At 35.8% G+C, this 18331-nt stretch overlaps 1 protein-coding gene and 2 long non-coding RNA genes across 3 annotated transcripts; 2 read left to right on the top strand and 1 right to left on the bottom strand.

Moving 5' to 3' along the window:
- Nucleotides 1–326: 326 nt before the first annotated feature.
- On the top strand, nt 327–4574 carry LOC128290220 (uncharacterized). Its single transcript, XR_008279863.1, has 2 exons — nt 327–427; nt 4362–4574. It is a non-coding gene; the product is annotated as an uncharacterized LOC128290220 (long non-coding RNA).
- Nucleotides 4575–5476: 902 nt separating this feature from the next.
- On the top strand, nt 5477–6126 carry LOC108481439 (uncharacterized). Its single transcript, XM_017784573.1, has 3 exons — nt 5477–5577; nt 5668–5912; nt 5996–6126. Exons 1-3 carry the CDS (start codon nt 5477–5479, stop codon nt 6124–6126), a joined length of 477 nt encoding a protein of 158 aa, XP_017640062.1.
- Nucleotides 6127–16215: 10089 nt separating this feature from the next.
- Nucleotides 16216–17685, bottom strand: LOC128290323 (uncharacterized). Its single transcript, XR_008280067.1, has 2 exons — nt 17580–17685; nt 16216–16509 (listed from the first exon to the last, which is right to left on the bottom strand). It is a non-coding gene; the product is annotated as an uncharacterized LOC128290323 (long non-coding RNA).
- Between the last annotated feature and the right edge of the window lie 646 nt (nt 17686–18331).

The following is an 18331-nucleotide window of genomic DNA, read 5'->3' as shown; positions in this document are numbered from 1 at the left end:
TATGTGGTAAACATTGACAAAAATTTGTTAATGAGTTGCTTATTGTTTTCTTATAAGCTTACTATGATTTGTAGGTGTGGTTGGCCGAATATTGTAAGGGGTTAATACGTAGTTCATATTTGAATAGTTAGATTAACGTGTTAGTAATCCAATTGTAGGCGGTTTGTGTGTGGATCTCGTCAAGATATCGTCGCAAGCAGTGTGTAACTAACACCTCTTTCTTAGTCTAGATAGGCAAAAGCGAAAAGCGAAATGCCGAAAACCGTATTTTGTAGATTTTTGAGTGTCTGAATGCTCGTGAGGTAAATCGATTAATGTTTTTGGTAAGCTGTAATGTTTGGACTGCAAAGTGCATGATTTCTGTGCCCTCGATATTTTTGGGCTTAATGGGCCAAAATTGGAATGATGGGCCAACGGGCCCAATTCGGTAAGAACCCTCGGTACGTGATTCTGTTAGTACGTGAAAAGTAGGAATATGCATGAAAAACCTAAAATAGATAAATTACTGAAATACCTTTAAAAGTGAAAAATTTACGAGTTTACCCTAGTAGATAAATTACCGAAATACCCCTTAGGGTTAAATTGACCTAAATGCATGTTTGATTGTTGTTATTTACTGCATGCCATGTTGTTATTATCGATGCATGGGATTGGGATATTGACGGAGGAAGTACTGAAAGTGGCTTGTCCACGTCTTGGAGGCTTTGCCTCAATTTATGATAACCGAGCAAAGCAAGGTACACAAGAATTGTGGAGTGTTAAATTTGGGTGGGTTGAACTATTCCCCACATGGAGTGTATGGCTGGTACGGGTGGAATGTAGTGGTTGGTGGGTTGAGTAGTCTCCCCAAATGGGCCTGCATATGTTTACTGATGTTGCATGGATTTTGAAATGGGCCTATGGGCCATACTGTTATCTGAATAAGGGGCTAAGGCCCAGTTTATTGTAATCTGAAAAGGGCTCTGGCCCAGTACCACTATTACCTGAATGGGCTTAGGCCCAATGGGCTTGAGCTGACTTGGGCTTTGAATGGGTTTTCCTTACACACTGTAACACCCCGTACCCGAGTCCGTTACCGGAGTCGAACACAAGGTGCACACAGACTTAACTTAATTGTTTTCACAGTCCATAAAAAAAATTTCCAGACTAGCTGGTTACTGCATCACTGTCGCCTTAAAAATCATATCTTGAGTTTTAAAGCTCGAAAATCAGTTTCGTAATTTTTCCCTGAAACTAGACTCATAATTCCATCAACATAATTTTTTTCTAGAATTTTTGGTCGGGCCAATTAGTACAGTTTATTAGTTAAAGACTCCCCCTAATCCAGGGTTCGACTACACTGACCTTCATGCATTACGAATTGGATATCTCCCTGTACAGGGCTTCAATACTGATGCCGTTTGTTTCTATAGAAACTAGACTCAGAGAGGAATCTATACATATATAGAATGACTCCTAATTATCTCTGGTTAATTTATAATGAATTTCCAAATTCGGAACAGGGGATCCAGAAACCGTTCTGGCCCTGTTTCACGAGAACTTTAATATCTCTTAACATATAACTCATATGACCGTTTCGTTTCTTCCATATGAAATTAGATTCATCAAGGTTCATTTACATTATTTATTCACTAATTAATCCCATTCCTACTATTTTTAGTGATTTTTCACATCCACACCACTGCTGCTGTCAGCATTTGTTTTCAAGGTAACTTTACCTATTTCGTGGTTTCCATGGACCAACTAGAGTTTTGTCATACATAGGTCCACATATGATCATATTTAGCCATTCCAAGGGCTGATCATTGCCCAACACTTCCATTCCAGTCCATAGTCACATCATAAAACCATATATATACATAAACACAAATGGTCTAATGCCATACTCCACTTTTACGAGCCATTTTCGCATGGTCGTACACATACATCACAAAACGTACTTGAAAAACAGCAAAGGGTAGTCCTATACATGCCATATCCAGAGTTCAACTAAAGAGTACCAAAAGGGCTTTGATAGTGTGGATGACTTCGACTTCGATGATCTCGAATCCGATAGCTAACGAGCAAAATCTATAAAACAGAGAGCCAAAGCAACGGGGTAAGCATTTTAATGCTTAGTAAGTCTCAAGTAATGAAATCAGCTTTGACTAAAGTATTACATTCACATAGCTAAATGAATCCCTTTAGTAATACACATTCTCATAATCATACTTACCTCACACTTCATCAACATATACACACACAAGGTATCAACCTATCTAAGAGCCGAAAGTTCGTTACTCGATCGAACGAACACTATTTCAAACGAATCGACTTTTCCGATGCACATGTAAACATACCTTATCGTATAGGTTTTTCGAGCGTATTAATTGAATTTATTACAGCACCAAAATGCTCACCTTCAACCGAGCTTCTTCGGAATTTAGCCGGATATAACCACAAGCACAATTGCCTTGGTCTTAACCCGGATTTGGTAACTTGCACAAATGCCTTGGTCTTAGCCGGATATAACAACTTCATACGAATGCCTTGGTCTTAGCCGGATATAATCACTAGCATAAATGCCTTCGGGACTTAGCCCGGTATCATTCAAATGCTCATGTACACATATATCAATAATCACGACACATCCATATTTCATTCTCGTTACTAAGGCTCAAACACAAAACATTTATCAAACCTTTCCAATTTCGGCTCAATAGCCACACACAAAGAGCATGATTTCGATTGACTTTATAACTTAGTCCCTACGCACATTCGGCTGTCCGCCATAATATGACAAATCATTTCAATATAATTCAAGTAGGGTCATTACTCGAAGACTTACCTCGGACGTGGTCGAACGATTTCGACAGCTATTCGACTACTTTTTCCTTCCCTTAATTGGATTTAGCTCCCCTTTGCTCTTGAGCTTAATTTAACAAATAAATTGATTTAATCATTTGAGCATCGAAAGAGGAATTCAAGGTACTTAGCCCACATATTTTCATTAGACATTAAAGTCACATATGTACGGAAATCATGAATCAACTCAACACATTAGTTAGTACTCTCCTTAGCCGAATTTTCTAAGCCAAGAATAGGCATCAATATGCTTGCCTCTAACCGAATGCATGCACACCAATCCCCCTCATGTGGCCGAATATGCATGTCCATGTTGAGGCCAATTATACACTTAATATCACACATGAACGGCATACATTTTACTAACTAATGCATTCCATATTGTAACTCAATACACATCTATCATTTCCTTCATAACCGAAACATCATCATAAGTAAATATATACCTTGAGATAGTATATATGTCATACCAATACATCAAGTGCAAACATATATACATATATATATGCTAGAGCCGAATCTCAAGTTGATTGTAACTAAACATGAACATAAATCCAAAACACAAATCTTACTTTCCATGCAATGAGCATAAATCATACTTATGGATGTACCATGGCCGAATACATCACAACACCATAATTTTTGGTCATGATTAAACAAAGAACTTAATGTCTTACTCAAAAATACTAAAAAGAAAGTCCAAGAGCCATCAATCCACCATCACATGTATCATTAGCAAGCTTCATATTTAACATGCAATGGCATTAACACAAAATCCACCTTGGCCAAATACCATCCCCATGATATAACAAAGATTTGAACCATGGGCTAATAAGAGCATCAAGCTATCAACTATAAACATGCATGAATCTCATGGCACAACCTCAAACATACCTTAATCTAGATACAAGTATGGCCAAACCTCCTCCTAATCCTCTTCCAAACCAAGCATGAAGCAAAACTCCTTCCTTCTTCCTTAGTATTTTCGGCCAAAAGGAATGAAAAAGGATGAACAATTTTTTTTTCTTTGCTTTTCTTCAACTCACGGCAAAGGGGAGGGGGAGAAGCCTTCACACACATTTTTTTTTCATTTTTTTATTACCATACAACTTATTTTATTTATTCCAACATAAACCACTTACAAAACATGTTTCATGACATGTTTTGCCCATCCCCCTTTGTCATGGCCGGCCACTAGTTCTTAAATGGGGAAATTTGATATGCAAACCCCTCATTTTTTGCATGCATGATCAACTAGTCATCACACATTTCCCCATCATACTTTCAAAGATTACTACTAGGTCCTTTCTAGTGAAATTCACATTTATAACTCTAAATCAAAACATCAAAAATGTCACACATGAGTTAACACACATTATAGGCATCAAAATAAATTTTAAATTATTTTTATGCCTCGGTTTTGTGGTCCCGAAACCACATTCCGACTAGGGTCGTTTTAAGGCTGTCACACACACTGAGTTTCCCCAAACTCACCCCTTTTATTTTCATCCACGCAGGAAATCCCCAACCATAGTGGGCTTGGAGCTGTGAGGGAATTCGGAGTGACCACATTCTGAAAGTTTGATTTTCTTCTGGTGAACTGGACATCCTTTTATTTACGTTCGAAGTTTTGGGTTTTTAAATGTAATAAGGCCGCTTAATTATTTTTGATGGTTTTAATATGTATTACTAAGATAGGTATTACTTATTTTAACTGTTGAAATTGGATAGCTTTAGGGCACGTTTTCAAAAACAACAATTGATTTCAAAATAACACGACAACAAGCAAAGCTTCCGCAATGAAAGTATTTTCCAAAATTAATCACTTTTCCTAAAAATGACTTAATCAAATCGGTTTCCTAGAAATATCAATGACGTTAAGGTGTGGCAATGGCGGTATGCATGTCTAGGATTGGATCCGAAGGGAGCTTGGTACTTAAGCAGTCCGATGGACTCACCACCTCTTTTCCGGTTTCCTACCTGGTGCACAACTTCCATTCACCTTAACCCTTAATGAATTAATCTTTTGAACATCAAGTACGATTTTCTGGACTTAGAATGGAAATTTTTTTTTAACGTTTTTGATGTAGCATGCCGGATCCAGCCATAACTTCTGGGCCGGGTTTTGGGTGCTACATGTTTGCTTATCATGTTGTTTTAATTGTTTTGCAGGGTTTAATAGAACCGATTTCTATGTTGTTCCCTAATACTGAAGCAAGAAACTATGCCAAACATCTTTACAACAATTTCAAAAACATGGAAGGATTTAGAGGCCAAGCTATATGTCTCACTTATTAGAAAGCTGCTAAAGCAACTTTTCCAAGACAATTTGAAGAAGTAATGTCTGAAATGAGGTCACTATTAGAATCTGCTGAGGCTTTGCTGCGCGGCAAGGATCCAAGGATTTGGTCTAGAGCCCACTTCTCAACCAGATGCAAATCCGATCTGCTACTGAACAACAAAAGTGAATGTTTCAACAAGGTTAAAATTAGTTTTTTACTCTAACTATTTATCACTTCATGATGTATAATTGTTGTTGGAGTTATTTAAGGACTCGCTCTCCTTGAAGATCATTTTAGAAGCTAGAGATAAATCAATCTTAACGATATTGTAAATAATTAGAAAAAAATTCATGACTAGGTTGGTTTCCATTAGGGAGGCTACTGAAAAGTATCCTAGACCTTTATGTCCAAGGATACAGAAGTTGTCTGAAATTGTTAGTCAATCCAATAAGTAAGTTTTGCTAACTCTTTTTTTTACTTAAATTGAATTCTATTACTTGGATGCAAAAGTTTTAACTTTAAAATGTTACTTTGTTTGTAGTGTATGGCCAATATATGCTGGAAACGAGAAGTATGAGGTAGACTTTGGATTAGGCAATAAGCATGTGGTTGACCTCTTTAACTCCTCTCGTTCATACAGAAAATGGGACTTGTCAGGAATCTCATGTAAACATGTTGTTTCTTGCATACAACTACCGGTTGTGAGCCCTGAAACTTATGTCAATACATGTTATACTGTCACTACCCAGTTGAATATTTACAGCCACTTGATTAACCCTGTAAAAAGTAATAGCCCTAAAACCCTAAACCTTTATGAAATATTACTTATTTGTAAAATGTGTTTGACATCTTTAAATTTTTTCATGTAGGTCCTATGCAATGGGAACATGTGAAGGACATGGAATCCATTCTTCCTCCCATGATTAGAAGGCCCCCAGAAAGACCCAAACAAACAAGGAGGAAGGAAGTCGATGAAGCAAGAAAAAGTGGACAAAATTAAACAAGACAAGACAACAAGCTAACTGCACCAAATGTGGCAAACCAGGCCATAATACAAGGACTTGCAAAGGTATTGTTGGGGGAAACCAAATGGCAAACCAATCATTGAGCCTAAAAATTTAGAGCCAAGCCACTTCAATGGATAACACATCAAACCAACCCCCCTTAAGCCAACAAAGCTCAAACCTTACAGCAAATTTTAGGGACAAATTACCTTTTAAAAAGAATGATCCACTTGGTCAACGAACAATGGTTAGATGGATGCAAAGTCAACAGATCAATGACTCCACTCCAACACAGCTATCACAATCTGAAAAACGCCCAAGGATGGATCAATTACTTTAACTGAATTAGATTCCATTTTTTTGCACAATTAGGAATATATTTTGTCTAGGGAAATCTGTTCTATGGACAAATATTATATCTTTTTGGAAGGGTTGTTTAATCATGTTAACAATAGTTAGATTATACATTTTGTCTTAATTTAAGGTTTGCAAAGAATTTTTTTAAATGTTAAACTATTAAACAATTACTTGAGAAATGATTGCATATCCATGAGATAAGTAAACAATTTACATATATTTGTTACTACCATAATAGAGTTTCAAGGACTATCAAATGATTACAACAAAGGAATCAAATAGGTAAAATAGCAAATAAGCTTATTTCACTTGATTATAGGTACAAGTTACACAAATCCGCTTTAATTGCAATGTAATTAATGCTTTCCAACTTTTAGGGGTACAAAAGTTAAAATATGTGATCAATGAAATATTTGAAGCTTTAACTATGAAATATGCATATATGGCCATTTTTGGGCCAATCAATGTTGTATATGTCACTTCTGTTATTTGGTGTACTCTTGCATTATGGTTAATGAAATCTAGTGCTGCAATTGTTTGCAAGGATAACGTAACAGGAAAGAAGTTATATCATTAGACTTTTTATACAAGAGGCTACAAATATGATGTATGTCAAGACTCAAGATACCATAGTTTCTGATGATTCGTGTTGGTTTTATTGGTGAATATTACAATTTAACATGTTAATACAATACTCAAGTCTAAATGTTGTGAGCATTTATGGAATCATATTATTTTAACGATATTCGGTTTCTATTCTAGGAGGTAGCTTTGGCCATTGTTACCATGAGACTTACTCCACTGGGTCCTATAATGGAGAAACTGTCACTGTCCCCCAAGAAGTATGGAAGCGAACAACAATTCTAGATTCAGACAATTAATGACCGAGCTTTTTCACTTATGTGCAAAAGAAACTAGTAAGAGAGAACCCACCAGAATGAGTTTACAAGATTAAAGGGAGTGATCATTACCCATTCCTCTCAAAGCCTCAGTCACTTCACAAAATTTTAATAGAAATTGTTCAGATTCCTTAGCTTAATTTCAATAAATAAGAGAAAAGAAAAGGACCATATTCGTTAACTTTTATTTCTACTTGTCTCACAGAACACAACTATTTGTTCATTGTGCGGCTCTTAAATTGTCATATGTCGTTCTTGTATGTACAACTACCTTTCTGTAATTTTTTTTCTTTTAGTAAAGAGAAAATTTTTTATACACTCGCATCCTTGTAATTTACATTTTCTTTAGGCAATGCATTGACTGAATCAATCCATTACAGATACATTAACCGTTTTCTAATGGAATATTATGTCCATTGCTTCCACTAAGTATGCTACTTTTCATTTCTCCTTAGGTTAACTAAAAGATCCTATACAAAAGTGATATACATTAACTTCTTTATTTCTTGCAAATTCAATCATAACAACTATATCCCAAACCTATAGATACTTCCAAGTACTAGATATTCATGTGCAGAAGCATTAATACCTTCGCTGGGATTACGGGAGGCTTGTGCAGATTGTAACACAAAGGGAGTCAAGCACTTCTCACTAGCTTTTGAAACATCAGAATAATGAAGAGGGGACCATACTCTATGATCAGGTCTATCCTTATTTCTTGTACGTTTTTCATGCTTCTCACTTCCAGAACCTGAACCATTTTTTTATGAATTTGTCATCTGAAACACTTTTTGTATCAACATCACATTCCAAAGCAGCAATATCATTAGAGACACGACCATTCAAACCCAATCGTGAATTCGTAGTTCGCAAAGGTCTCTTGACATTGTCCTGACTAATAGTTTTAGTTTTTTGCTGAGCCTGGATAGCTACTTAAGACTGATTTTGGCCTGTTTCATTACTCAAAAGTATGCTTCTTATTAACTTTCCACCAGCCTCCTATTGTTGACGTTGTCTCGCAATAGTTAAACCAGGTGAATTTGCTACAGAAGATGATACACCTTGCTATTCTGATTCACCCTTTGAGACTTAAGAAATTTAAAACAAGAATCATAATTTGCATTTAATAATTTGAAAAATGGGGGCAATTCAAAAACCAGCAACACTAGCACATATAAAACACATAACAATGAAGTAGAATAAAACTTGAATATAGTTAACTATGGATGAGTGAGTGGAAATGAGAAAAATAAAAGGCAAACATCTTACATGAGGAGCATGTAACACCCCTTACCCATATCCGAAGCTGGGACAAGGCTCGAGGCATTACCAGACTTAAACGTAAACAAACATGCAAAATCGAGCCATAAAATTTCGTTCAAATCAAATTCATTTATACATATGTAAATTGTCTCTTATATGGGTCTACGAAGCCCAAATCATACACCGGGAGTGGTTCGGGACTAAACCAAGTACTTTAGAAAACTTTGGAAAAACTTAGAAAATTTTCCCACTTTGGAGAGTCACAAGCCTGTGTAGGTAGGCCATGTGGTCACACAGGCCTGTGTGGCTTGGGAAACGCTCATTTCCTCAGCCCGTGTAACTCTCTGACTATGACATCATCATCCAAATAAGATCACACGGTGAAGTCACACGCCCATGTGCTTAGGCCGTGTGGCGAATTAAATTCCAAAATTAAGTGCAAACTTCACACGGCCTAGGCACACACCCATGTTTTAAGGTCGTGTCCTCCATACGGCTAAGACACACGGCCGTGTCTTTGCCTTTGTGTTTACTACTGAGCATTATGTTTTACCTAATTGGGGTGCATGGGACACACGGCCAAATCACATGCCCATGGGGCAAACCGTGTGTCACACATGGCTTAGACATACGCCCGTGTGTCTACCCGTGTGAGCAACTTTAAGGCTATTTTCCAAGTCATTTGTCACCCTTAAATGCTCACTCACTCATACATTTTTGATGGCATGCAACATAGTATATTTAGTCACTCAAATACTCATAAATATGATTAACCCATGACTTTGTAATGTCAACATATCACATACTCAAACCATTATACTTTCATATGGCATTCCATACCAATTTCATATTCATTTATCCTTATCAACCTACCTTTAATCTACTCATTTATACCATAACTTTGGTTATACCTATTAGCCACATTTCATTCATTAAGCATATGTGCCATTTATCTCATCCATTACCGATAAGCAACCACAAACCACATCACAAGCATAAACACATTGCATGCATGCATAATTAATTAGCGTTACAACCAAAATAATCAATATGAGCCACCTCTCATGGCCATATACAAAAAGAATCACAATACCATTATGAGCCAACACATTTGGCTAATCAATATGACACAAAACAAAAAGACCAAGTCCCTATACATGCCATACTCAAAATGTTGAGACTAACTATACCCAATTTTCCAATTGATAGTGTGATCGAAAACTCCGACATCCTACGATCCCCGAGCTAGCTTGGTGACACTATAAGAAAAGGGAAAGGAAAGGGGTAAGCTTTAAAGCTTAATAAGTTCACATGCAAATAAAATGCAATTTAAACAAGCATTAATCATACATTTAACATAATGAACATAATCTTGCATTTATTATCAAATCACATAAATTTATTCTTCATATATGTAAATATATATATTCTCACCACAAGTTCATCATATGCCATGGTATTCTCATGAGTTCGATGTACATACCTATGCCCACTTGCACATAATAACTTACTTTCTCGTCTTTAACGTATTCATTAAGATTATCCATTGAACTTCTCTTTGGACTACCCGTTGAATACTTGGAATACCATCGGATACATCAGAATCTCGTACCTAAGTGCCTCATATGTAGCCAATGCTACCTCATATCACATATCACATGTTGCTCACTTTAGAGCTACTCACGGGTTGCTCACACAAGCTGTCAGTCAGGATATAGCTACAGGGCTGCTCACATAAGCTGTCAGGTATCCGCAACACATAACAGACTACCCAGCCACCGGTAGAACATACAAGACCAGTACACAGAACCCCATAACATTTGTCACATATATCATGAGCTCAGACCACATACTCGTGAGCTCAGATCGCACAGCTCCTAGTGACATGTTACTTGTATCCTAAACTATTTCAAAGGTTCAAATGGGATTCTTCGATACCACATTTCTATCAAACTTGCTTGTAATGTCGATTTCAAAATCCATAGCACCAATTGTTTACTCATGAAATAATCAAAGCATAATTCATAATAAAATTTAAGCATTAAACACATGATACAACATCACATTAATTATATATGTACTTACCATACATACAGTATTAAAGCATTTAAAGTATGGTACATATTGCATAATTTGCATACAAACTTACCTCGGTACAAAATGATAGAAACGAGCCTAATCCTCGTAAACCTTATTTTCCCCCGATCAAGACGCAAATCACATTTTTCTTGATCTATAGTGCCAAATTTAGCTTGTTCAATACACATATTGTTTGTATTGACCGATAATTCATACTTTGGTAAAATTACCTTTTTACCCTTAACTTTTCACTTATTTACACTTTAGTCCCTAAGCTCGTAAAATGGAATGCATGCATTTTCTTGGTTACCCTAGTCTAGACGATTCATATTCTAACTCATATCAGCCCACATTTCTCATTAAATCACATATCTACCACCCATTTCTTCATCTTTTACAAATAAGTCCTTTTTAGGTGTTTTCATGAAAAATCACTTAGTAAAAGATGTTTATCACACATCAAACTTCCATATTCCTCTATTAAATATCAAAATACATGCATGTCACACATGGGTAAGTTTTTTAGCATGAACCCTGGCTTAAAATAATGGTAGACATAGCTAGATTGGTTGACGATAACTTAAAAAATACGAAGAACATTAAAAACTGGGCTAGGGTGTACTTACTATTGAGCTTGAAAGATGATGCAACCCTAGCTATGGTGTCTCTTGGAATTTCGCACATACATGGAGAAGATGAGAAAATTTTGCTTCATTTTTCCCTTTTTATTCTTTTAATTACTAAATGACCAAAATATCTTTTTTACTAAACTTTCAATTTTTATCAATGCATGCCCATTTTTGTCCAAAATTTTAGAACTTGGTCAAATTACTATTTAAGGACATCTAATTAATAATTTATAGCAATTTCATGCTAAAAGCTTCTAGAACAAAAGTTTTGCAATTTATTCTATTTAGTCCCTAAAGTTCAAATTGGACACCTTAGACATAGAATTTCTTCATGAAAATTTCACACAAACATGCAATCATATCATAGACCATCGAATAATCATAAAATAATTATTTTACTTCAGATTTGTGGTCTCAAAACCACTATTTTGACTAGATCCTAATTCGGGATGTTATAGAGCATTTCGGTCTTTTGGTTTTAAAAGGATCTTTTTCTTCACAGAATCGGCAGAAAAAGTAATTCTAGTTACAAGACCATCAATGCCATGGACTGAAATTCAACTAATTAAGCAAAAAATATGCAGGTAAATAAATGAAAAAGATAAGTTAAACACCAAAACAACATGCAACCCAAGTATTTTCATATATCACAAAACTTCAAGTCGAATCAAAGAAGATAATCCTTGTACTAAGCAGATAAAACTAATAACATAGAAATATAATTTAAAGAAAACAAAAGCTACTAACCAATTAGCCCTAAACCAAAACTTATCCAATACTAGCAAAAAAAAAAGATTGCACAGCAATTCAACACAAAATCAGCAGTAAGAAAGAATAATCTGGAATACCCACAAAGAGATTATGAACATACAAGTTGATTCAGATCAGAAAAATTTTGATTGAGAAACCAATTATTCAAGAACTGTGAAAGAACTAGAAAATATAATGATTAGGAACAAGAACAGTGAAAGTAACAACCTTTTTCTAAAGAATTTACAATTAACTTGAATGAAACAAGTTCATGAAAACATGTTTCTGGTTGCATTTTATGGGATATCTACCGATGCAAAATAAAATACATGTTCACAAATAATTTTAAAAAGTCGAAGAAAATATCAAGAATTTTAATTTAGGGTTTACATTAAACAACAAAAAATTCAATCTTTTGGTTTCAGTATTGAATAAAAGAGATAGAGGAATGCAAAGAAGACATACCTAGACCTCTATTGAATCCATCTTTATGAAGCAGCCAATTTGATTTCAACTATTTTGATCTTAATAATAGTTTTTTCAGTAAAATGAAAAAAAAACTAAAAAAAAAAAGAGAGGGAAGAAAAATTAAAAAGAGGAGATGAAAAATTTATTCAGTTAAGGTTTAGGTTTAAAAATTTTAATTAATTAAATTTATTTAATTAAAAATCTATTTTCATCCCATTTAGAAATCCAAGTTGGCACTTAAAATCTAGTTGGACTGCCACATAGGATAACCGTTAGAGAGATAACAGAACTTAACAGTAGAATGATCACTTCGTAACAAAATAATAACATAAGTGACTAAAACGTAACATTTCAAACGTAAGTGACTAAAATGTAACCTGAGACAAACAAAAGTGACTATTTTTGTAGATAACGTACCCTTAAAGACATTATTTGGAGTAAGTTTGAAAATTAAGTTGATAGGCTTATAAAGAGGAAGGAAAGTAAAAAAAGGAAAACATAGCCTCATTGATTTTTTTGGTGGAATATTGGGGAGTGTTTATCTTGCTTTGTGTAAGTCTTATCCCTAAGTTTTACTTTTGCTATTCTTTTGATTTCCCAGTTACAGTTATTTTTTGTTTTTAGTGATTTTTGGTTGTTCTCTATTCTATGTTTCTATCCTCTTGGTGGTAATAGCTGGGTCAAGGTTGGTAGAATTTCAAGTTGATAGAGGATGAGTCAGAGACCTTGATATTGTCGACATTCTCGACACAACTATGACATCTGCTTCTGATTGTTGGGTTGCATATAAGGTTCAATGCTCTCGTCCTCTGATAGCAAGATAAATTCGTATTTTTATATATTTATTTTTGGCTAATTATCAAATAAAATGCTATTAAATTTGGATTTTTCTTATTAGGAATGAAGTTGGTGTGTTGAATTTAAACTCTTACAAAAATGGGCTAAATTGGAACAAAAAGCAAAGAGAAGGGCTTGATTGAAAGATTGAAGATTCAAAGAAGACTGGATAAAAATTGAAGGGTGGAAGATTTTTTTTAAAAGTGGCTACATAAAGATTGAAGGATTTTTTATATTGCTACAACTCTATAATTAGTTTAAATTTGATTTTTAAATTTAAAATTATGTAGTGATAATATTTTGTGATAATATTTAGAATTATTTAGTGATAATATTTAGGAAAAATCTAGCTAAATTTTAGCAATAAAAGTGTGTATAAATACCTAATGGCTACAACCAATTGAACACACTTGACCTTTGGCATTTAATAAATTCTTTATTTTTTTCCTTACTTACGTCAGTGCTGTATTCTGTCATTTCTATTTTTTTTTCTTTTCCTTTCAACCTTTTAGTTTAATTGCCTTCCAAGACCCTTCCCCATTCCATCACCCACAATTCCACAAATCTATTTTCAAAGCATGAGTTTTTTCATGATTAACTAAACCCTTTTTAGCTTTAGCCTGGAAATTGCTCCAATAAAACAATCGTGAGATACGAGCCCGCTCAAAAAACCTCTCAATACAGTATTTTCTATCTCTCTAGTATATGGGATAGTACAAATTCGTCCTTTAAAGTTGATTCAGCTTCGCTTCAAAAAGTGCACGTTGGGTTGGAGTTGTTTGGCATACAGTTGGGAAGACGAATCGGCCATGTTGTGTTCGAATTCCCGTGAACAAATTGTCGTGTCTAGGTGGGAAAAGCCAATTAGATTCCATCAAGGGAGATAGAGATAGAATTTAAATGACCCACGCAGTTGAAGCTGTTGATTCGAGTTGGGTTTTTCAGATCAGAAGGCTATCGAAATCTTAAATTGTGAACACATGTATCACAATTAGAAATTTGGCAAGAGTCAGTTTGCAAGTCGTACCGAGATTGACTACATAAGGAAAAGCTGTCGATCGGGACGTTCTTGGTCGCTATAACCAGCTTATTGCTTTGAAAGGAAAATTTATTTCAATGATCGATTCAAGATTAGAGTACACCGAGGCTAAGGCTAAGCTTAAAAAATATTTTTTTTATCCATTTGTTTTATTTTCGTAAATTTATTTTTGCATTTTCGAATCTATTTTTTATTTTATTTTATTTTTCGTATTTCTTTATTTTATTATCTTAATCAATTTAAACCCCTATTTTTATTTTTATTTTCAGCATTTCTACGCACAGGTCATGGGCATGACTGTGCCCGTGACAATGATTCTGGTCACGAAAAAAGGTTAAATTAGATAGCTAGTCCCTGTGGATTCAGCCCTACTACTTTATACTACCATTTATTGTTATTTTATTGTAAAATTTTATATTTGGTGGTTTCGACACCATCAAATTTTGGCGCCATTGCAGAACCAGGGACTCTAGCATTTGAACCAGAGATAGAAAAGTTGGCTCAAACACTTCGAACAGAAGCTATTCGGCGTGATAAACAACCACAACCTGATTTTGAAAAAGGTCTTACACTGAAGATATCTATTCATCCGAAGATTCTGACGAAATGGCAGATCAAACTATACGCCAACTTGCAGCTGCATCAGATGAACAACAACCGATATGCATAAATTATCCAGTGGGCAAAACACCGTTCGAGTTGAAGTCGGGATTGATACATTTATTACCTACTTTTCATAGTTTGAAAAATGAGAACCCCCATACTCATCTGAAAAAGTTCCACATAATTTGTCTAAGCATGAAACCAAAAGGAGTAACTGAGGATCAAATAAAACTACGAGCTTTTCCTTTTTCCTTAGCCGACTCAGCTAGAGAATAGCTATTTTATTTACCTCCAGGGTATGTTAATACTTGGACTGATATGTCTTGATTGTTTCTTGACAGGTTTTTCCCAGCAGCTCGAGCAGCCAAATTAAGGAGTATAGTCAAAATATAGCAAAAAGAAGCAGAATCACTCTATGAATATTGAGAGCGATACAAGAAGTTGTGCACAAGTTGTCCACAACATGACCTATTTGAACAATCGCTCTTACAATATTTCTGTGAGGGGTTACTCCCAATGGAAATGAAGATGATTGATGCCGCTAATGGGGGGCTCTTGTGAACATGACTCCCCTAAGAGATAAGGAATTAATTTCGACCATGGCTGCAAATTCTCAACAGTATCGATCACTTATGGAACCTACGAGAAGGGTTTATGAGCTAAGTACTCATTCCATAGTAAACTTACTAATGTGGTTAAGAATATGCTTGCAGGACAGACGAACCCAACTCAATTATGTGCTATTTGTGCTAAGCCTAATCATCCTACCGTGCCCGATTTTACTTCAGGACACAACTACACAAGTAGATGTTGTAGGTAACTTCACAGGCCACCTCAAAGGTGCTATGATCCATATTCGAATACGTACAATGCGGGGTGGAGGGACTACCCAAATCTAAGCAATGGGTCAAACCATCGATACAATCAACCATATTAACTAAGACCACCTCCACCTTAACAGTATTAACCTCCAAAGTCATCCGTAACACCACAAACTCGGCCTAGACGTTATGGCCGATTCTGACGATGTCACATGATAGTGCTTTTCGAAAAATATGTCGTTGCTAAATCCACTTTTTCTATTTAACCATTTTTATTATCTTATGTTAATTTCAAATCATGTCATTCATTTTCAAAACATTAACCATTTACAAATCGGTATTCAATTTTCAAAACATTTTTCATTGCGGTAGCTTTTAAACAGTTTGCGTGTTCGTGGTATTTTGATAAAACATCAATTTCATTTGAAAACCCGAGTTTTACCTAACACTAGCAGATTTAAATCATAAAACCGTATAAATCCAAATTTAAACTAAAGTAAGTAAAGGCCATAATTACAGCAAAATACTCCCAAATAAAAGTAAAATCATGAATAGGCAATAAACAATGTAAAAGGAGTCGTGCGGCCACCACTGAGTCCTTCGCTGCACCGACCCACCTATATTTAGGGATTACCTGTATAGATTAAACAGAAGGGGTGAGTTTGCGTAAACTCAGTGTGTAATCCCCATATAAATGAACAGACAGTAACCAGATAATCACAGTCTGGGCTTAAGCCCTTTTCAGTATTAGTATCAGTCCAGTTTGGGCCTTAGCCCATCTCAATACAAAAACAGTCTGCAGTAGGGCTTTAGTCCATCACAGTATCAGTAGCAGTAACAGATATGCAGTCACAGAAATCCTACCCATCCAGCCTCTACTCACCATCTCTGTCCAACACTACACTCCATGTGGGGATATAATCAACCCACCCATCCTTACACTCGAAGTAGTACCAAATGTGGCACTAGACCGTAGTTTGTAGCTGTACTACCAGTAAATTAGGCTCAAAGCCTTTCAGTACACTTCCTCCGAACAATGTCAACCCCCAACCCAATGCAATGCAATATACAGTTATGATATGCTATTACATGGTAACAGTACATACAATATCAATTCAGTGAAACATCATCACGCTCGATAACATGTATACCTATAAATCAGTCATACAATCATTTCATTCAATTGGGGGTATAGGTAAGCTTACCGACCCTACCGTAGGTTCACAGTCATCTTAGGCGACCCGTGCAACCTTGGTAACAAACTAGTGAAAATGGGCTCACATACCCATGTTGTCTGCCTGTGTGGGCCCACACGCCCGTGAGGCCTACATGGGCTAAATTAGCCTTGGCCGTGTGGATCACACGGCCTGGCCCAGAATCACACACACCTGTGTGGCATACTCGTGTAGGCCCACACGAACGTGTCTGGTGCACACGGCCTGGCCTATTCAATCACACGCTCATGTTATGGCACAAGCCTACCACACGGCCGTGTGACGTCGATAACATGGTTTTTGGCTTTCGTCGAAACCTCATTTTCTGTATTTTCGGGTAAACACCTAATTTTGATTCAAAGATAAAGCCACCACAAGCACTCTAGAACCTATTATTGACCAACATTTCACTGAATTAGTCACTTGAACGCTCAAATTAAACTTAACCCCAAAATAGAAAAGTCCTCTTCTAAGCGAAAAAAACCCTTACCTTACGAACTACGGATGCTTCCCTCTATAACTCGGCACCAGCACAACCCCTCAGACTAGATTTTTGGCTGTCAACGCAATTAAACAAAGGTTCCCCAATTAATAACTTAAAAATTGAAATTTTAAAGCACATTATCACTTACCGAACGAGTGTGACCCTATGTTGTGCAATATGACGAATTGAAAACAAAGTTGAAAAGGAAAAAAAAGTAGGTGGATTCAGCAAGAAGGAGGGTAAAATTTGGCAATAAAGGAAAAAAAATGAAGAAGGAAATAGCAAAGACTTTTTGTAGGAGAGAAGAAAAATAACTGGGTAACTCCCAAATTCCCTATTTTGCTTTTACTAAACTACATCCGTTCCAACTACTTCAGTATTCCAGTCCATCTCAAACACCTACACGATATTAGCAGCAAAAATAATGCCTAAGTACAGACTCAAACACAAGACCTTCCTCACACTAACACCCCATTTAACCACTAGACCAGCAGGCTTATTCTAACATTATTTTACAAACAACTCTACCTAAACCCTTTAAGCAAGACTAAGGCTTCAATCATTAAAAATTTCAAAATTTGCCCAAGTCAAGGCTTGAACTTGGGACCTCTCACACACACCCAGAACACTTAACCACTGAAGCAGATACACACTTGTGTCACATTTTCACGAAAGCCAAAATAAAAATTTTGGGGTGTTACAACACTACCCCCTACAAGAAAATTTCATCCTCAAAATTTACCTGATCAGAATAGGTG

The sequence above is a fragment of the Gossypium arboreum genome, chromosome 3 (genome assembly GCF_025698485.1).
Source record: "Gossypium arboreum isolate Shixiya-1 chromosome 3, ASM2569848v2, whole genome shotgun sequence".
Classification (NCBI taxonomy): domain Eukaryota; kingdom Viridiplantae; phylum Streptophyta; class Magnoliopsida; order Malvales; family Malvaceae; genus Gossypium; species Gossypium arboreum.
Note: the sequence above shows the minus strand (reverse complement) of the source record. Positions and strands in the feature narration are given on the sequence as shown.

Excerpts from the sequence above, each read along its gene's own strand:
- LOC108481439 (XM_017784573.1), top strand. The coding sequence starts at position 5,477 with ATGACTAGGTTGGTTTCCATTAGGGAGGCTACTGAAAAGTATCCTAGA. Across the intron at positions 5,578-5,667 it reads ATTGTTAGTCAATCCAATAA|TGTATGGCCAATATATGCTG; the intron begins GTAAGTTTTGCT and ends CTTTGTTTGTAG. Across the intron at positions 5,913-5,995 it reads CTTGATTAACCCTGTAAAAA|GTCCTATGCAATGGGAACAT; the intron begins GTAATAGCCCTA and ends TTTTTCATGTAG.